Source organism: Sycon ciliatum, chromosome 6, assembly GCF_964019385.1.
Source record: "Sycon ciliatum chromosome 6, ocSycCili1.1, whole genome shotgun sequence".
In the NCBI taxonomy this organism is placed as follows: Eukaryota; Metazoa; Porifera; class Calcarea; order Leucosolenida; family Sycettidae; genus Sycon; species Sycon ciliatum.
Genome location: NC_088648.1, coordinates 4,008,604 through 4,030,275, shown reverse-complemented (window position 1 = coordinate 4,030,275; position 21,672 = coordinate 4,008,604). Strand labels below are relative to the sequence as shown.

Sequence of the window (21,672 nt, the reverse complement as noted above, 5' to 3'; positions counted from 1 at the left end):
TACTCAGTGAATGACTGTCGCTGGGCTGAACGAATGACACATTGTCGAGCTGCCTCAAGCTCCTCTGGAGTCGTTGCACCCAGCTGGCGTTCCTCCGCACGAATCTGGCAGTTGTTGACGAACCTCACCACCAACGCTGTGATGCGGATAAGGCGTTGCCAGGACGAGAAACGCGTCGGATTGAGTCTCCAATCGCGGTCTTTTTATGGAATATGAAGAACGAGTCGACGCCACCGAGTGAGTCGCCGCCGGTGAGCTGACGGGCTGCTGACCGAATCTCCATAGTAGCAGCTGCCGACTTGACGGACGTAGGTTGACTAGGCCACTCTTCTGACGATTTGCTCAGAAACTCTGGTCCGTCCCACCACAGGACGCTAGACACTAAGGACTCCGCAGACGTTCCTCGCGATATCAGGTCGGCTGGATTAACGGCAGTCGGCACATAGCGCCACTGGGACGGCTCGGTTTGCTGCTGGATCTCACTCACTCGATTAGCGACGTATGGCTTGAACAAGCGGCTGCGGTTGCGAACCCAGCACAGCACATTCATACTGTCCGTCCACAGTACCACCTTCTCGCGAGGAATAGAGAGAACCTTAGCAATCGACATTCCGAGTCGACACGCCATAGCACCTGCAGATAACTCCAGTCGCGGAATACTCACACTGCCAAGTGGGGCCACTTTGCCTTTAGACCATACCAGACGGCTGGACACTTCTCCACATTGATAAGTAACCCGCAGGTAGGCCACCGCTCCGTACGCCACTTGAGATGCATCGCCAAAAACATGGAGCTCCGTGCTGGTGACAGCCTCTGCCTTCTGCAGCACAAGACACTGAGGCACCTCCACCGCTTCTAGGGCTGCCAGACCGCTGTACCATTGCTGAGCCCTTAGCTGGACGTCTTCTGCCAGATGCTCATCCCAGTCAGTTCCGGCGATCCACACGTCCTGGAACAGCACCCTTGCCGACATGATGAATGGGGTGACGAATCCAAGTGGGTCGAATAGCGTAGCCATGTTGCGCAGGAACTGCCGCTTCGTGACACAGGCTGCCGACGGCGGAGGTTTACACTTGAACGTGAAGGCATCGTCGTCTGCTCGCCACAGGACGCCTAGGGTCTTGGTCGTCGGCAGGGTCCCACTGGACAGGTCGACTTGCTTCGCTCGATCCTCGGCAGGAATCACGGCTAGTAGCTTGCTGCTGTTGGAGACCCACTTACGCGCGTGCATTCCAGCGAGTTTCCACAACTTGGACAGTTGGTGGTACAGCTCCACCGCTTGATCTTCATCTTCTACCGAGTCCATGGAGTCGTCCATGTAGGTGGATTCGAGAATCGTCTCGGCCGCCATCGGGTACTCGACAGCATGTTGACGGGCGTGCTCCTGCGAGACGAACTGCGCCAGGAAAGGAGACGCATTCACTCCAAATACCACACGATTGTACTGGTACACGCTGGGCTCCTTGTCGGTGTCCAAGTCTCGCCACAGAAACCGATGGTATGGTTTATCTTCCGGCCGCAGCTCGATCTGCAAGTACATCTCAGCGACATCGGCGACGAGGGCGACAGCCTTGCGACGGAATCGCAGCAGAATCTGCTGAAGGCTTCGCTGGAGCTTTGGGCCGGCATGAAGGCAATCATTAAGGCATAGTTCTCCTGCTGTTGCCGAGGCGTCGAACACTACTCTGACCTTTGTTGTCGTCGCGTCGGGCCGGGTGATCGGATGGTGCGGCAGAATCCACCCTTCAGGTCTCCCGTCGATGTTTTCGACCTCGCTGACATAGCCACACTCGAGGTGCCGCTGCAACACCCGCTGGTACTCCTTAGCAACGTCTGGTTCCTTCCTGAGCCTCCGTTCTGTTGAGCGCAATCGCTTCAGCGCCATGTCATAGCTGCTGTTACGCATCGCTGGCTTCCTTTTCCATGAAAGTCCCGCGGTATACCTTCCGGTGCCGACTCCAGACAAGGTCGCCCGTGCACTACAGATGATTTCGCAATCCTCCGTGGACTGCATCGCCTCTCGGGGGCTATCCATCTCCCACATCTGTCGGACCAAGCCCTCTAGACTGTCATGGCTGGTTTCCGCCACGAACACGTCACTGTGATGGCAGAACAGCGTGGCCCTGGCCGACTTGTCGACGATCCCGACACAGGTCCTTCCGAGAGCTGTTCGGCGAGCTATGGGTTCACGTTGTTCTCCTTGCACTTCTTCCAGGGCTGTATGGAACTCCGCATGATCGAGACCAATGAGAATGTCGACCACCCTCGGGTCAGCAGGCTTGGGGAACTTGATGTCTTGCAGATGGGTGTATCTGGCGGCTGCATCGTTCCAATCGATCGGCCTCAAGCTGCCGGTCACATTCGTCGTGGTTATGGCGGTCATTGGGGCGATAAACTTTCGTCGCTACTCTCCAACTGGAAGTCTACCGGCATTGTCTCAAACAACTCGATCTCACCATTCAGCACGCTGACAGACACCCGCTGCGTCTGCCCTTCTGCTCCAAGCTGAGCTGCAACCGAGGCATTCACATAGCTCTGAGTGCTGCCGTCATCCAGTAGCGCATTGAGCGCAATCCGGCGGTCCCCGCTCCGTGCCACAACGGAGACGGTTCGGAGCGCTATCTTGCCGCGCACGCCGAGGTTGGTGGTTTGAGCCGCTGATGAGCTCCCCTCCGTGGGAGGTAGCACTGCCAACTGTGTTCGCTCGATCACACCGGTAGCCTCGTTGCTCGACACTGCTGCTTTGCTGTCTCCCGCCTTCTCCGTTGGCTGCTTATGCAATCCAATCTGCCGGTTTTCGTGAAGCAGACGATGATGGCTTTTCTGGCAACCGTCTATGCCACATGTCTGTGCCCTCAAACACTCACGCCCTGAGTGGCCAGAGTTCAGGCAACGGAAGCACAGGCCTGTCTCCTTCGCGACCTTCCATCGCTTCGCCGGTGTTGCTGCCTTGAAGGGCATGCATTGCGTGATGGAATGCGGGCCTTTACAAAGGGAACACGACCGTGGCTTCTTGTCTGGTGTGCTGACGAATGTGCTCTTCTTCGGACCAGCGAATGGTGTCGACCGTCGTGATGCGGAAACAGTGCTACTTGCACTTGCCTGACTCCTCGCGTTGAGGCCTTCAATGGTTTCTGCTGCCGTGGTCTGGAATTCAGCCTCCAGACTGCACCATTCAAGAAGGACCTCTACGGAGTCTGGCTTGGCTCGGTCGTATCGCCATCGGTGGAATTGGATGAGGAGCTACTGGTCGAACTTCTTCAAGAGCTTGCTGTAGAAAGTGCCAGGCTGTAGTTCTGCACTCCGCCCAGCATCCTTGAGGTTGATCACTGCTACCGAGAGTAGATCGACAAACTTCTCCAGCTCTTTTGGGCGATTCGCTCTCACCGACTGAGTGTGATCCAGTTCTTCGACATGAAGAGCAATGCGGCGCCGTTCGCCTCCATACTTTCTCTCGAGCATGGCCTTCGCTCCACTGTACGCTGCTGCGGAATAGCCGAAACGCTCGATTGCCTCCAACGCCTCGCCGCCTAGGTACTGGCGGAGTTGGAGCATTTTGGTCTCCGGTGCTAGCGATGCGGCATCCACGCATGCAGCAAACGCGGCGTTCCAGGCCTCGTATTTGTGCTTCTTCCCATCGAACACTGGGATGCTGATCTTTTGGAGATGCGTCCACGGTCCAGCCGATGTAGGTGCATTGACAGCACTGCCGGTCGCTGGGTAAAATGGTGGCAGACTCACACTGGCCTGTCCTGTTGACTGGTGGTGCTGTGCTCGGAACTGAGGATGAGGATTACCAGTTGGATAAGCGGATGCCAACTGTCCAGTATTGCGGTAAGTCGTGTTGCTACTGGAAACAGGATACGTTGGTAATGATGAAGGTTGATACCTGGGAGTAGATGGCCTAACTCCAGCAGTGCCCACTCTGGTTGTCTGTGCCGTCTGTGCAGGTCTACTACTACTAGTGTGAGTTGGTATTCCACTCCTGGATCCCCTGCTGGCTGTGGAAGCAAGCGCAGGTGCACGATGAGTCAACTGTGATAGCCCTTGTCCTTGCATGACAGTAGTGGGTGCTGGTTGACTGTGGGGTGCAGGTGGCGCTGTACTCTGTGAGGGCCAAGGGAAAGGCTCAGCGTGATGTGACAGCCCTGCCTGCACTGGTGGTGCTCTAGACCCAGTCATAGCAGCACTTGAAATGACACCTGATCTCTGCATGGCATTGGCAGTCGTCACACTCTGACTGCTGAACAAGGGCGCTTCAGATGTCATAGTCACGCTTGTTTCCACCGCCACAGGTACAGGAGAATTGTTGCAGTCCCTGTCTGCACGCACTGCCGAACTAGGGAACGCTCCGCCAAAACGGTTCATTGTTGATCCTTGCCAAGCGTCCGGGCTGTGGGTGTCTCGTTGTAACACTTGCTGCTCGCCTTCTGGATCAGCGCTCGCCGCTTGCTGTAGAGTTGCTGAACCAAATAATTCGTCTTCATACGCCTCAAACGCACTTCCATAGCGCCTGTCCCGCTCTGCAGCAGCGCCACCTTCCCGATGCACCGCGTCTCGTGTGACTTCAATCAGCTGGGCCATCGCGTTAGAGAATTGTTCTTCCAACACCTCCATTCGCTAACCGTCTTCTAACGGTTCTTAGTGTCATTACGACTACTGTAATATCCGAGCAAGTCGCCCATGGTGCTCATTGCCCGGTCGTACGATTCGCTAAGCCGACTTGTCTCCTCCTCAAGCTCCCTACTGTCCATGTCCTTCGTCAGTACTACTAGCGCTCGTCTGCGAAGCTTGGTAAATTCACTCTTCTGCCCTATCTTCATGGCTTTCAGAACTGTGACATCCTGGATGTCGTCTTCGATCTCCACATCTTCTTCCTCGGCGGAATGGTGGTCTGCGCTATCAACGTCTTCACCCGACCCGGAGTGTACTCTCGTCTCCAGTGGCTCGGACGTCGATCCGCTGCAGCTGGTTTCCACCGTGGTCGTCGCTCCCGCCGCATGCGCGGGATGCTCCGGCAAGTCGCCGCTACTACGAGATCTCTCATGATCAGACACACTCATTGTTGTGCTCTGATACTAGTACTGCACTACCACTACTAGACTCAAAACCATCCTCTGCTACCAGCAAATGGTGAGAACCCTCGGTGGTCTCTACCCGCACGCACAACACGCAACAAGTCTTGTAGTAATAGTAAACACAAATCTTCACTTCTTCGCCACGAATCTAAAATGCTACAGCGAGAGCGGAAAACTCACTGCTACACACACTCTTATTCTACAACAACTGAAAGGTTTCGCAAGTAAAGCAAGTGTGAGGTGCACCGAGCGTGAGAAACCTAACAAGCGGGAAATGTAGGTGATAAAATGAAACCCTACACTAGTGATTACCTAAGGCATAGCGTACAGTTCCGCAAAACACAACATGCAAATGTGCGGATGTATGGAACTACTACTTTACTACCTTCGTGCCAAACCAACAAGCCTAGACTGCTATTATTCATGAAGTCGCACTAGTCTTACTGATCAAAATTGTTCTTGAAAATTAATAAAATCATTTTTTTGCCTCGTGCTTCGGGGATTTCCCGTGGATCACGTGGTGTGCAGCCAGCTGATGACGTGCGGGTGTAATGACGTCGAAACTACTGATTGAGATGCAAAAAAATCCAGAGCTGTGCAAGAAACGACAGCGAAATGGCATTGGGATGAAATTTAGAAGTATTTCTTTCAACACGAGGCCCGACCTATGGCGATTCCCTGCGCTCTGGAGCAGGCTTTGTGGCACCCACGGAGTTGAGCGTGGCGTCATTCTCTTGGCAGCGGAAAGAGCGTTTCAAAGAGCCCTAGACTGTCAAAATCAAGCAAACAGAACGTAAGTTATGATGGAAATGGTGGAGTGAACTGCAATTGCGCATTTTCACGCGTTCAGTGGCACCTCAAAGGGTTAATAATTATAGCGTACGCGTATACGGCGTTTGCCCCATGATGGTTTGTGGCTATCTTGTAAAAAAATAAAAAATACGAAGGAGGACCCGATTTCTTGAAGTTATGTGAGCGAGAGAGCGAGAAAGAGAGAGAGGTATATTGAGAAGGAAAGGGGAACAGGGACGGCGAGTTAGACAGGGGGAGAGAGTGAGAGAGTTGGTCATACCATGGTATTCAGCACCCACGAACTTTGCAAAGCCGATAATAGGGAGGTTCCGGAGTACGATTTCTCGTGCCAAAATCCGTGGAGGCTCTACGGATTTTTTATACGTCGTTTTCGAGCAGTGAAAAGTTCCGGGGTACGGAACTAATACTTATGTGTTTGCCGTCATTGCCTAGGTTACGATCGCAAACATGTCACATTCCCGCGCTATGTCTTTTTATTTTGAAAATTTGTACCGAAATCAAAACTTCCCGCGAAAAATCGATGTTTCTCGTACCAAATTTGTACGCGAAAAATCTTTTTGCACCCGATGACGCAAAATCTCCATACGAAACATGGTTCGTATGAAAGCCAGTCCACACGGATTCTCCGTGCCGAAAAATCGTATGGAGCACGCCTGGAAAAAATCCGTAGCGCCCATACGGATTTTGGCACGGAAAATCGTACCCCGGAACCTCGATCTATTTCCTTAGCCTATCCTCGATTAACTGCCCCCTCTACATAAAGTTGTCATTTCATTCTTCTTGCAGGAGATCCCCTCGACAGGCCCAAAGCCTTTGGGAAATCCTTAACCCTTTGCATGCTGAGCCCCTTTTCTCCAATCCACTGGCCGTCCAGCGCACTGACTCTCTTGGTGGAGTATGCACTCACAGCTCCGAACGAAATTTATTCTGATTTTACTCAACCTTGATGGATTTTCATCGTCCTGGGCTCGTTGGAAAGATCAGGACCAAGCGAATCCATCCTGGCAGCTCTCAGCTCCATAGACACATCAGGGCCACATCCAGGTCCTCTCCGAACTACTCCACCGTGCCTCGGAAGGGCACAACAACTCAATTTCACATTCTTGTTCGGCTTCTTGCCCAAATTCAACAGATTTTCACAATTCAAAAGCTCAGGTCCATCTGAAACATCCACGGTTTGGTAGTTGTTCAGGTTTGTAGATGAAATTCAAGTTTTTTGACCAGTACTAGTTTACGTGACAACATCAACAAAAAAACAAGTTAGTTCCCAGCGGTACTAGTGGAGGTAACCAACGTCCAGCCGGGGTTTCCCACGTGTTGAAGGCCTGCCTACCCATGGCCGCGTCGGGACATCACCAACCTCGTCTACAGAGAACAACTTCTCACGACAGTGTCATGGTGGTGGCAGCGACTGTTGACTGTTGTCAGCTTAAAGAAATAATAAAGTTCATAGACTGAGAGTAAAACATGTTAGCTATGGAAAATAAACAGACTTAGAATGAGTTTTATTGGCGCCTCCCAAACTGCACCATTCGTTCATTATAATAAGCAGCATTGCGAAGTGCTGCCACATAACATGTACAATGGCATGTAGATGTTGTTCAAGAAGTACACTTGTCATGATGATTTGATGCCATGTTTCAGGGCTTCTTGTTGAAGCGGAGCATCACGGACACTTCAATGGTCTCCTCCAAGGCGCTTTTCTTCTCACGGTTGCGGAAAAGCGAAGTAGTTGGTGAGAAAGCGGTTGCGATTTCTTCCAAAACAAGCAGAAGTTGGGAAAAAGTGGCGAGCATCTTTGTGAAAGGGCTACCACTGGGCATCATGTTCTTCCTCTTGCTAGCAAAATACTACTTTCCAGGGCGTCTTGGTCGACACTGCACTGCAATGCGAAGACAGACGTTTTCAAGGGTAACCATGGTCCCTTATGACGTAGCTATTACCGATGACGTCAGCATTAAGCGGCACTCTACCTCCGCGGCGCGGATAGTCCACCGTAAAAAGCAAACATCATTCTCAGCCAATTCTCTTTGGAATTCGTTCAAATACTCTGAAGACAGTTATAATGTGCCAAAGGAAAAGGAGCAGCAAAAGTAGGGAACAGACTACGCTCATGTCCATTGTTATTGCCAAATCACGTTAATGGAAGAGTGTGTTGCTCCCTACATGGGAGCTCGCGGTTTTGCTGGCAGGAAAACCCCGAACTACCATGCAGGGAGCAACACACTCTTCCCCTTCTATCGCCGAAGTCGCACCAACCTCTTCTTGTTTCCGAACACAGTGTCCTCCACCTTGTTTCATGCTGTCAATCTAACAATATACGTACATAGCTTACTGTACTGTACATTGAAGTCTATGATTGGCCAGGGAGGGGACCCCGGCCGCTGGTGTGAAGTAATAATATTTTGACTACTTTATTAACAGTGTGGTGACGTTTCGTGCCCCCGCAATCGATTAGAGAAGGCACTTCTGGCTGCTTTCGATCTGCGTAGACATGGTAGAAGTAGCTAGTTAGTACTTGTACCGTACTTGTAATCATTCTGGTCTTTGATACAGTGCTATGACCTACGTTCTTCTCTGTGTGATGATTGAACAAGGGAGCGGTCTTCGCTAGCCATTTTTATTGCCAATCGGAACTCAGCAGGCGATTACTTTTTATCGGCAGCATAATTATGTCACTGGAAAATTGTGCATGAAGGTCTGTATGTACAGCCAGCGGGTTGTAGCTTGATCTACGTGTTCGTAGCGTCTATACTACTAACAGTCGAACATTTCTCAGTCATTCGAGAGAATACATGGTAGGGGCAAGGTGTGAGTTTACCCAAGTTCCATTGCGTTTGAAATAGGAGCCCAACAAGAACAAGAGTAGGTTGTGTTTCAGATTAATGTGTTCACAGCGATAGTGCAGTCGGTTAGGTTTGCAGAATGTCGGCGACTGGTCCCATTGAGAACGCTCGCGAGGACTCGGCAAGTTGTGCAGGCAGGAGGAAGAAAGCATATAGAGAACGTCCACAGCCCGACAATGGAGGAGACGGATTGCAACTGTTGGTATCCCCGCCAGCGCTGCCCAAGTTACCGGATGAAATATGGGCACTGATATTCAGGGAGTTACCGGATGGATGGTATCACAGTCATCGCCTAGCAACCGTCTGTCAGCAATTCGCGAGGGTCGCTGCTGACTGGAAAGGTAGGATATGTGAAACAACGTCTTTCGATTTCCGCTATGGATCTAGGAAAATCATGAAAAAGAGATTCATGGATATGGCTCGCAAATATGGAAATCACGTGAAAGAGTTGGTACTGATGGGAGAGAACTTCACGACATCAAGGCCAAGAATCTCAACAAAGGCTGTAGTTAAAGGTTTGAAATTCATGCCTAACCTTGCGGTGCTTGACTTAAGCATGTGTGTCATGGGAAGCGATCTTACAATCCTGGACGCAGTTCTTAAATTTGAGAATTTGCGAGATGTTCGAGTCACTGTTGCCGCGAGGAATATACATTATGAGCACGATTACTCATCTCATTTTACTGAGGCGGGCATGAATACACTGGAGGCATTAGGAGCCAAGATGTCCCTGCATCTGACAATCGTCGGATGGTATTGGAGAGATACTGGTTTAAACGAGATACTGCACCGACTTCAAGCCAGGTCGGTAAATTTGAAAAGCCTGAAGATTGCCAGGCGTCCTGTTGTCTTCGCCACAGCGCTGTGCAGTACAACTCTAGCTAACGCAGGCGTGATGGCGGACCACTGTTCACGTTTTCCATTGAAATCTTCAATAGAGTGCGAACTAATGTCAGCCAGTTTACCATATCTTCAACGCTTAGTCCTGAAAGATCTCTATGTCAAAGCAGAGCGATTTCTAGAAATCCTGAAAAACAATCCACAGATCACGCAGCTGATTGTTTGTGTAGAATTAGACAAAATGAGGTCACCAGACGATATGTACAATGCGGAGTTCATTGAGAAGTTCTCTCGACTCAAGAACAAGTTCACGGATCTGGACATATCTGGCTGGCAAACAGCAGCACCATGCGATGTGTTAGTGAAAATGGCAGCAAGCTTCAAGTCGCTGCGACAATTCTCCTACCGGTTTCGGACTCAGCAAGCACTCCTTGACGCAGGATATGTCAGAGATGGGAATGAGCATAGTGCTCAGATGCTGGTTTCTGCCTGTCCCAATTTGTCAAGCCTAACTATTGGTGGTGCCATTGGTGTACCAGGCCTAACTGCTGACCTTTCGTGTACGGACTCCCAGAGTGGCTGGATTGTGCTTCCTGAGAACTTTGGTGAGTTGGCCACGCTGGGAAAGCTTTCAAAGCTGCAATCGCTGTCACTACGTGGTATGTCGTTGAAGTCCGCCACAGACCTCGATTCACTTGCATCACTTTGTCCACAACTGGAGTGCTTGCATCTCAGTGCCATCAACAATGAACATTGCCCGAAAATCTTAGACTTTGACGCTGTCATCGGAAAGCTCCCAAACCTGAAGACGCTGACTATTGACCACCCCTATGTTGAGCAACATAGCTTTTTTGAATGTTGTGGGAAACTTACTCAGTTGGAGCATTTCAGCTTCCGAACGGAAAAAACCATCTCCAATCTCACGCTTATCCATTTCTTTGAGTCCAGTTCATCTCCGCTTAATTTCGTCCACATCGTCTGCGTTGGGACGGCGATAGGACTAGAGGAGCTAATCCAACGCCTGAGTGAAATTCGTCCTAACAGCAGGTTGCGTGTGAAACGTAGTTTGACTAAAGATTATCGAGACTGTGCACATAAGGGATTTGAGGAGGTGGGTTTTTAAACCAGTTATACTTTGAATTTTGGTTTGTGACAAGATGTCTGCAACTTTCGCCTCAAATTGCTGATGACTTTGTATTATGTCGGTTAGTGCTGCATCATACCGCTCTCTCTCTCCTGGAATTTAGCGATCTAAAGCATTAAATATTTCAATTGACACAGTAGGCACATCAGGACCAGACCAAGCGAACGTAGCACAGATCCACCAACGACCTGTTTTTAGTGTTTAAAGCGATTCTAAACTTCGTCAGGTGAATATTTATCCCAAGTAGTGTGTGCAGGCTTGCTAATTTATGGTTTCATTCCGTGATTTAGAGTAGCTGTGTCTAGATTTACTATGCATATTGTTATACAGTGTATGTTCATGTTGGTGATATCCTGCACTGGCATAGTGCTTTCCTAATTTACTCACATACATTTTGTCGCCATGTGCCGTTTCTCACTTTCAACTTTTCCTTTCGTCGCTTTGCTCAGCTTTGCTCTATAATGAAAGTTCCAGACCTTTGTCGCGCTAATCTAGCTGGATGCATTTTCGCTGTTCTGTCAATTCGCCGTATTTGTTCTACCATACTTCTTTCCAGCTAATCGGTGAATCTGTTTTCATAAAAAAAATTTAAAAAATTAATGATTGTTCGTGAAATATAGCGTACGGCGTTTGCCCCATGATGGTTTGTGGCTATCTTGTAAAAACAATTTTAAAACATACGCTGGAGGACTCGTTTTCTTGAAGTTATGTGAGGAAGAGAGCGAGAAAGAGAAAGAGAGAGAGAGAGAGAGAGGTATCATGAAAAGGAAAGGGGAACAGGGTACGGCGAGGGAAAGAGGGGGAAAGAGTGAGAGAGGGGAAGGAGCGCCTGGTTCTAAATCAGTTATGTGACAGTTTGACCATCGAAAATCACCTCCACAATCACCAATTTGGGTTCCGACCAGCTCGTTCCACGACACAACTGCTCACACTTGCTGTAAATGATTGGAAACTGGCCCAGGACCGCGGAGAGACTACCAGTGTAGCCTTTGTGGACCTCAGCAAGGCGTTTGATCGCGTCCAGCATCAACAGTTACTCGTTGCGCTCCATGGCATGGGTGTTCATGCAAGCGCCTGCGTTGGTTTGCGTCGTACCTCGCCGGGAGATCTCAGCGTGTCGTCACGCTAGCCAGCCAGTCCTCAAGTCTTGCAGTGTCTCGAGGAGTTCCTCAGGGAAGTATTTTAGGCCCTACCCATTTTATTGTCTACCTGAGGGACCTTCCCCGGCTTGCGGAGACAAGGGGTTAAAAATTACTGATGTTCGCAGATGACAAGACAGTGTAATCTAATTATTTGTTGTCATCTTCCATAGGTCCGTCAAATAGTATGTTTTTCATTTGAACCGACGAGACCACACGACGCTTGCAGAAAACAGCACGAACAGTTCACCAGCCACACTCCACGAAAGCAAGTAGTATTTCTCCTGACAAGTCTTGTTTCGTTCCATAAAGATGATGGTGAACTCATCAGAGGAGAAGCAGTTGTTGAATGATGGAGTTAAGCTGAATAATGTTTTTTTTATGGAATAGATACCAGCGCAAGGTGTAAACACTCAACTATCTCACATATGTGACAAATCAACACAAAAAGGAATAGTGCAGAATGGAGGTGTTATGAACCCCACCAGACATAACTATCACAAGTGCTCAATCGATCACAATGAGAAGGAGAGGTACACAGGCATAGGTTGCGCTAATTTACACGTCACAAAGAGTACTGAGGTGGTGACAAAGATAGGTGAAAAGTGGAAAGTAGACGCCAAGTGAAAGCCAAAAAATCATCACGGACGTCAAACGTCACATCTGAAGATTGCTAACTGCACAAGACAAATACTTCACGAACCTCGATGATTGAAATTCAGCCAACGGTAGGTGAAAGGAAGCCTGCTGGGTGTGACATAGAACTGTGCTGCTGAGGCGACGTATCCATCTAGATCTTGACTGAGTGTTTACACCTTGCGCTGGTATCTTCTCTATGAAATAACTTTATTCAGCTGAACTCCATCATTCAACTACTGCTTCTCCTCTGATGAGTTCCCCGTCATCTTTATGGAACGAAACAAGATTTGTCAGGAGTAATACTACTTGCTTTCGTGGAGTGTGGCTGGTGAACTGTTCGTGCTGGTGTCTGCAAGCGTCGCATGGTCTCGTCGGGTCAAATGAAAAACATATTACTACTATTTGACGGACTTTTGGAAGATGGCAACAAATAATTATGACTTCTCCTGGACCAGGAAACCTGCCATTGTCTGAGGAAGGATGTGATCTGCTGCTCGGATTATAGCGTTAGACGCCAACCCTGCAGTCAAGATATAGTTAGTCTCAGTTAATATTTTATGACTTGGGGCTCCCCGCGTGCTAGTTTGTACGTGAAGTGTGTGGGTACAGTGAGGGCTGCGTCCCACCCGCCTGTGTGGATTCACAGGAAGTGTGAGTTACGAAATCTGAAGAAAACGTTGAACGGTCTCTGCTTGGATGACGACTACACCATAGCTCAGTGGTTAGAGCATCGCTGGCTACAAGCGAGGGTCCCTGGTTCGAGTCCTGGTGGCGACAGTCAATTTTTTCTTCAGACTTTTCCCGTTTGTCTCTTTCCCTCAAAACCAGTTAATATTTTAGAACTTGGGGCTCCCCGCGTGCTAGTTTGTACGTGAAGTGTGTGGGTACAGTGAGGGCTGCGTCCCTTGCCGCCTGTGTGGATTCACAGGAAGTGTGAGTTACGAAGTCTGAAGAAAACGTTGAACGGTCTCTGCTGGGATGACGACTACACCATAGCTCAGTGGTTAGAGCATCGCTGGCTACAAGCGAGGGCCCCTGGTTCGAGTCCTGGTGGCGACAGTCAATTTTTTCTTCAGACTTTTCCCGTTTGTCTCTTTCCCTCAAAACCAGTTAATATTTTATGACTTGGGGCTCCCCGCGTGCTAGGTTGTACGTGAAGTGTGTGGGTACAGTGAGGGCTGCGTCCCACCCACCTGTGTGGATTCACAGGAAGTGTGAGTTACGAAGTCTGAAGAAAACGTTGAACGGTCTCTGCTTGGATGACGACTACACCATAGCTCAGTGGTTAGAGCATCGCTGGCTACAAGCGAGGGTCCCTGGTTCGAGTCCTGGTGGTGACAGTCAATTTTTTCTTCAGACTTTTCCCGTTTGTCTCTTTTCCTCAAAACCAGTTAATATTATTTATTCCATTGCTTATTTTTTTAGTTTTAAAGGGCAAGTTAAAGGGGAAGTTAAGGCAAAAATTAAAATTTCACCAGTTGTAGTCTTCGGGGTGCTGAGTCGATTGGTCTTGGTCCGAGGAAGCTGAGACGCTCCCTTCCTACTTGAATCCCAATCGAACTCGCGCACTTCCACCGAAACTGGGTGACTGCGCCCTACTAGATGGGGATTTGTATGCAAAATGTCACTAAAAGCGCCATTTCGTTCTTATTAATAAAGCACGGATGACCGCGATTGGCCCATATGTTGTAGTCTTTTGGACGCTGAGTCGATTGGTTTTGGTCCGAAAAGGCTGCGATGCAGCGTTCCTCCTTTATTCCCAATCGAACATGCTTGAACAAGTGGTCACGTGCTCCTGCGTACACCAGTCAGCTGGTCACCGTGCCTGCAGGGTACAAGTTACTAGCCTGTTTGACCTTTTTTGGGTGCAGTCCTGTCACTCGAGTTGAACTCGAGTTGAACCTTGGTGTGAAAGTTGTCGCCTGCTGGCGTGGTGACCAGGTGATTTGGGCACCCAGGAGCACGTGACCACTTGTTCAACCATGTTCGATTGGGAATAAAAGCACGGATGACCGCGATTGGCCCATATGTTGTAGTCTTTTGGACGCTGAGTCGACTGGTTTTGATCCGAAAAGGCTGCGATGCAGCGTTCCTCCTTTATTCCCAATCGAACATGGTTGAACAAGTGGTCACGTGCTCCTGGGTGCCCAAATCACCTGGTCACCACGCTAGCAGGCGACAACTTTCACACCAAAGTTCAACTCGAGTTCAACTCGAGTGACAGGACTACACCCAAAAAAGGTCAAACAGGCTAATAAGTTGTACCCATTGTTGTCCATTCCACTTTCTTACACCTACAATAGCCCTAGTTCTCTTTCTAAAGACACATAACAGCATCACACAATAACAGTCCGTCATACATGTTCAGTGCAGTGCAGCATCGTACACTAGCAACCTAGCTTACATGTGCATGCACGGCGTAGTGCAGTGCAGTGTATTACAGTGCGTTGCAGCACGTTAGCAGCCTACCATACATAATTATTGATTTACAGCAGGTTGAACTCGGATGGAGAGCCAAGGACTATTTATTACTGTTACCCAGTTAGTTGTAGAATGTCAGTACCGTCGGTCAGTGCCGTGCGATGCTGATTGTTTAGTAACTGATGGTGTTAGTGGACGTTATAATGTAACTTGTAATTCCTTGGTCCTTTTTACTTTTTTTAACAGTATGATGCTTTATACCTTATCTAATAGGAATGTGTGGATACATGGCTGTCGTCATCATCCGCACTCTTGAACTGTCTTTCAAAGACATGCTTACTACTACTATAGCATATAGAATGCAAACACTGATTGAATTTTTATTCTAATAACTCCTTTTCTGTCATTTAGAATTTGTGTTTTTAATTCCTTTCAACACATTACACATGATTGTCTAGTTTCCTGATGAAAAGGACAAACACTACGAAGGAAATTGTATCATTGTATCATGAATCATGCTCAACTGACATGATCATTTTAAATTATCAAGAATATGCAGAGTGTGGAGAATGTACTGTATTATAATGTGCATTACATGACGTCACAGCGGAACAGTGTCACAGTGTCTGACGTCATAGCGGAATAGCGTGATCCCCTAGGTAGTATTCGGGTATACTTGCAGTGTTGCTGTCGCTCACACCTCCGATATACATGTACATGGAGGAGCGTGGCAAGGTCTTCAGTGCCAGTGGTATCTCATCGGCATCGCTGTCGTTGACGTGCACTTCAAGTCGACGTTCGACATCACCTTGCTTGCCTTGGAGTTGCTCCAGCCAAGGCGGATTCCTCCATTTGAAAATCAACACCACGTACGGTACAATGAAACCAGTGCCAACGGCAATACAGAGATAGAAGCTGAGCAAATCACTGAAGACAATCCAGACGATCAGTAAGTAAACGGTCAGTATTCCGACTATTCCCAGTATGAAGCCCCAGACAAATGGCTTAGCCTTATGAAATCGTTGACTAAACTGGACCTGGTCGTCTGCCATGATTGCCGCCATTGGTCCTTTATCGTAGTCTCTGAGACAAGAAGAAAAATCATCAGAGGGAGAGAGATAGAAAAAAACTGAGCGAGAGTCATGGAAGTGCTTTAGTCGATCGTGCACGTAGTACAGCACGGGTAGACTGGTGCTGTGGTAGCGAGCAGGGTGACCTGGCCCTAGGTCCTACGCTCACCTCGGGTGTTGCGCCATCTTCCACTAGGTTGAGATATGCGGCCGTCACACAAACAACTCTGTCTGATCATGACTCGTGACATTACTGCGCCGGAAGCGTTTACTGACCGACGTGGCTCGCTGTCTTTCACCTCGTGGAAAGCTGCTACGGACAAGTCCTGCTACTGTCGTGGCCAAAGAAATCCAACCAACGAGTCCAAAGTAGCGCCGCCGTTCCATTAATTTTCGTACACGATGCAAAACCTATCCGAGAGTCACAGAGACCGCATGAACCTTGTCCGAAGTAGTTAGTTGTCGCTCCTTTCGGCTCACGGGTCGGATTTCTTTCGCCGCGACTGTGCAGTCATGTGCTTTTCTTTCTTTGTCTTTTTACTTCAAGTAGTGTTAGTTCAGTAGGTGCTTGCAAGTACTGTACATGTACTTGACCTCTTCTCAATGAAGCTAGTGCATGGAGGGCGAGCCACCCCGTACCCCCACGCAGTACCCTCATACGTAACTCGTTTCTGGACGTCGAAATGGCTTACCAGATCGCGAGGAGAGCAAATCCAGAGTAGATGTGTATCAACCACAATCGTTGTACTCACCTGTAGTCTGTAGGATCGTCATGTGGATGCTAGTAGGTAGTACAAGTATGGGGTAATGCTTTGTTGCAACTCAAGCTGAAGCTGCAGCTCAACCACGAGCTCCAGCTGTGTGAACGGACTTCAGCGGAGGGCTAATCATGTACAATGTAGATCCGTCAGTGTCTGCTCCAGACTCACGAGCCGGGTTGGTAGTTACTTGGACCCGCTTGGAAAGCGAACATCGGGTCACTTGTGACCCGGATTAGGGTTCAGCGGATAATGCCGGCATTATATTCGGCATTATGAGACTATCTGACACAGTTTTCCCCTGTTCGCTATAACTTTACACTCCCTCGCACCTCATGCATCAGAGAATGGTTACTACTCTGCTATTGGCAGGTGTTTTGGTCGCTCTGCTTACGCTCCTCGTACTCGTCGTTCGGATGAAAAACGATATCAAGACCGCTCAGTGCGTTAGCCAAGGAAACCGAACGATACATCCGAACTCGGAACCGTGGGAGCAAACACCCCGCCTTATGAAAGAGCCGCCTGTGTTTGGAGGAGATTCCGCTACATTCAAAGGGTAACCTCCCGCGACAGCGCGTCCATGTTAGCCGTGGACCCACATCCTCGAATCAAGGACCCAACAAAAAGTGGGTCGCGAGTATTTCAAAAACCGTTTACCGGGTAGAGCTGAAATTTGGCATACCGTTAGCGGGCCGTATGTATGATGTGAAAACTAAACGAAATCGGAATAAGTTTAGGTACAATTTCAGGCTGTTTCTGTTTTGGTACCCTGTCTCTCATTCGAGCACCCATGTCTACGGAGCTTCTTGCCGCCAGATGCCAGATGCAAGCTGGCCAGCGCATCCCAGTCGGGAAAGCTTCATACACTCGGCTTAACGATCGAGTTCGCGTCCTGGAAGTCAGACGTGCAAATGGGGAAATCACTAATAATTTGAATTTCTTTCGAATGTTGGTCGACTTCTTCATTTCTAATCTACGGATTCTCTTGTCATATCGCTACATGCCTACTAAATAATTTCAATAAACTATGTGAAAACAAGTTTGTCAAAGAATCACCAAATCACCAAATCCCGCTAGCGAGAGTGCAGACGAGACCACTAATTCCGTGCGTAGATCTACGATAATGCGCACGATACTGCGTACTATAGTACGCGCGAAAGTGCTTCGCGCTGACATTATAATTATGCGCTGAAGTGCCTGGCACTGACGGTATAGGTACTTCACGCTGACAGTACCGCGCGCTGAAGTGCCTTGCGCTGACATTACCTCGCGCTGAAGTGCCTCGCGCTGACACTACCTCACGCTGAAATGCCTTGCGCTGAAGTGGTCGCGCTGAAATGCCTCGCGCTGTAGTGGACGCGCTGTCGCGGGATGGAATCATTCAAAGAATGGACGTTTGCAATGGACATGGCCCTACGGTCGTTGGCACTCCCAAATGCGGCACAGAGGGTCGACTACGCGGTAGGATTTTGACTGGAAACGCTCGTCTTTGGTTGATAGCGGCATTGGAAGCTAACCAAGTGTTTTCCGACTGGCCTGCTCTGAAAGCGGCACTTGGCGATGTGTACGGACCACGGCACAACCAGGAAACATCGCGTATGGGACGAATTTCCGCAGCGCAGCACGGGTCGCTGGACGCGTACATTGCTGCTTTCACTCGCCTCATCCTGCAAGTGCCGGAAATCGACCACCACACCAGAGCGCAGCTATTCGTCAGGGGTCTAGTGCCGCACATCCAGCGACAGGTCATGCGTGAGCATCCACGTACCCTGGAGCAAGCTGTCATGGCAGCAAACACCGTGGAGCAGTCGTCAGGGCCACCGGCGTCGGGGCCACCAGCCAGTAGAGAGTCGCGTTCCGTGCCCAGCTTCCGTGGCCAGGGCCTCCGCAAGCTGACGGACCAAGAGCGTGTCCGACTGCGAGCAATGGGACACTGCTTTGCTTGCAGGAAGCCAGGCCACCTCGCTAAAGACTGTACTGAGGGTGGACAGCGCTACCCAAACGCTGGTCGCCAGTAAGAAAGGGGGTGCGCTTACTGGCGACGACCCAAGCACCCACGCCGTTACCAGTCGCTAACCGGTTCGGAGCTCTGGAGGTTGAAGACGTTGCTGTCCAGGAACCTACTGAGCCGGAGACACCCATAGCTGTAGGAAATTGTCCCGTTGCAGAAAGGTGTCATGTCAGCAACATCAGCGTCGGTAATGAACCTGAACACGACCTACTGCGCGTACAGGGAAAGATCGGCGGTCGCCGTGCAGTGATGCTGATAGACTCCGGTTCGACGCATGACTTCATTGCAGACGGTTTTGTTCGAAAGCATCATCTTGACACGGATGCAAGCTCGGAAATGCTGAGCGTAACATTGGCGGACGGCTCGACCAGCGAGGTCCCGCAGATTTCCACACGCACGCTAAAGGTGACAGTCGGGGGCTTCAGTGAGGAACAGCACTTTACTGTGTATCCCCTGCCTCGCTACGACGCTTATCTTGGCAAGCCGTGGCTTACAAGGAACAACCCCAGCATCAACTTCCGTACGAACGAAGTTCAGTTGGACGGTGAGCCCTTTGTTGCCAAATTGCCTTCAGCTAACCCGCCAACAGCCGACCGGCCAACTGTGGAAAGCATGTTTATCAGTGGCCGACAAGCTCGTCATGCCCTGAGGAGTGGAGCAGAGGGGTTTCTTGCATGGGTCACTGCTGCAAACGAGGAGAATCGTTCCGGGCCACAACTCCAGGAATCAGAGCAACAGGACATCCAGAACCTGCTCGAGAGGTACCAGGATTTATTCCCGTAGCTATGCAGAAGACGTTACTTCAGTAACGTCTGGCGCTAGCCAGGGTCCACACAGCTTTAATTTGGTGTTTGTTTGTGTGTTTGTTTGTTTGTGTCACGCCTGGCGCTATCCGTATCTCACGGCAAAAAAGCATAGGATGTTATAAATTTTTCAATTCTCCCATATCTTTTCAGGCATATCCTGGGATTCGAACCCGCACTATCGCCCTACATGCATTCCCCCATACACTTCGCATTCATACCCATTCTTTCAAGTTGCTTCACGTTATTATCTTGCGTTTGAAAGCCCTATTTGAATTATTGCGGGCAGCTGTATGTGGCCAGCTGTGTTTGATGGTACGGTACGGTAGGGAGACGGTGTCGTATTACCCTCGATCGTACCTGTCCCGTACCTATCCCCTACCGTACCGTGCCATCAAAGACGGCTGGCCACAATGCATATTCAAATAGGGCTTTCGAATGCAAGATCACAATGTGAAACAACTTGGAAGAATTAGTATGTATGCGAAGTGTATCGGGGGATGCATGCAGGTCGCGCGATAGTGCGGGTTCGAATCCCAGGTTATGTCTTAAAAAAAAGGATTTTTTTAAAGAATTTTTAACATCCCTATGCTTTTTTTCTCTAGGTCATCAAGGCAAAAAAGCATAGCGTAGGGCCCTGAGCTTCCAAGCTCTCTCGTTTCCAGACGAGCTGCCGAATGAGCTTCCACCGAAGAGACCAGTCGACCATGAAATCCAGATAGAAGATGGAGCCAGACCACCGTCTCGACCCGCCTACTGCTTGCCGAAACCAGAGATGGACGAGCTCCAGTCACAGCTGTCAGAATACTTGAGAAGGCATTCATTGAGCCAAGTAAGTCGCCATACGGTGCACCTGTGTTTTTTGTGAAGAAGTCGGATGGTACTCTGAGAATGGTGTGCGATTGGCGAGAATTGAATAGAATTATGATCAAAAACAAAGCTTGTCTTCCTAATATTGATGACTTATTCGACACGATCCAGGGCAGTGCATATTTCTCCAAGTTGGACTTGCGGTCGGGGTACAATCAAATCAGAAATCAAGACTCGGATGTTTCTAAGACGGCCATTAATACGCCATTCGGCCACTTCCAATTCAGAGTCATGGGATTCGGGCTGACTAATGCCCCGGCCACCTTTCAGTCACTCATGAACTCTATTCTGCAACCGCATCTCCGAAAATTTGTTGTAGTAATCTTGGATGACATTCTAGTTTTCAGCAAGACCTGGGAAGATCATCAGCATCATCTTCAAACAGTTCTAGAAACACTTAGAAATAGTGAGCTGTATTGCAAACAGTCTAAAGGCAAATTCGGCGTGAGAGAAGTTCTCTTCTTGGGGCATAAAATCAACGGCACATCAATTTCCCCCGATCCCTAGAAGATAAGTGCTGTGGAAACATGGCCAACTCCATCGTCAGTAACTGATGTGAGGAAGTTTCTTGGCTTTGCAAACTATTTCCGAAGGTTCATAGATGGACACTCGACCATCTCTCGTCCATTAGAAGAAGTCACCGGCAAAATTCACACTTTGAATGGAGCGCTGCTAGAGAGAAGGCATTCGAGTCTCTAAAATCAGCATTACTCGAGGCGCCAGTGTTGCAACTGGCCGATGTTGAGAAAAGCTTCACGGTAGAAACTGACGCAAGTGACTTTGATCTGATGACTGATAATATGGGTGTTGTCTATTTACGAACCAAACCGACTCTCACCAAGCGTGAGGCAGGATGGGTAGGGTTTTTAGCTGACTATGACTTTACGGTCTTTCACAAACCAGGAAAGAAAAACATTGCCGATCCGCTTTCACGCCGTCCAGATCTGTCCAGTGATTCTGAAATAGGCGGGTCATCCTATCCTCCTAACATTCAGTTGAATGCCATAGAGCATACCCTAGAGATTAATCCAGACATAGCGCAGTTAATTGTCAGCGGTTACAAGTGCAACAAGGATCTTGCTCCCATTATCAGGAGACTGAAAAATTCAAGTCATGACAATCTGCACGACCATTACCTTCTAAATGAAACATCCGGTTATCTTTATCTCAGATTTTTTTTATTTATTTTTTATTGGGAACACAGCCCTACAAAGAGACATGTGGAGACAAACACAAGACA

The 21,672-nt window shown here is 49.2% G+C and overlaps 1 protein-coding gene across 1 annotated transcript; it reads right to left on the bottom strand.

Moving 5' to 3' along the window:
• Positions 1-124: 124 nt before the first annotated feature.
• LOC135819075 (uncharacterized) lies at positions 125-2,383 on the bottom strand. The gene has a single exon (XM_065332227.1). The coding sequence runs from the start codon at positions 2,381-2,383 to the stop codon at positions 125-127; it is 2,259 nt and encodes a 752-aa protein (XP_065188299.1).
• Positions 2,384-21,672: the final 19,289 nt, after the last annotated feature.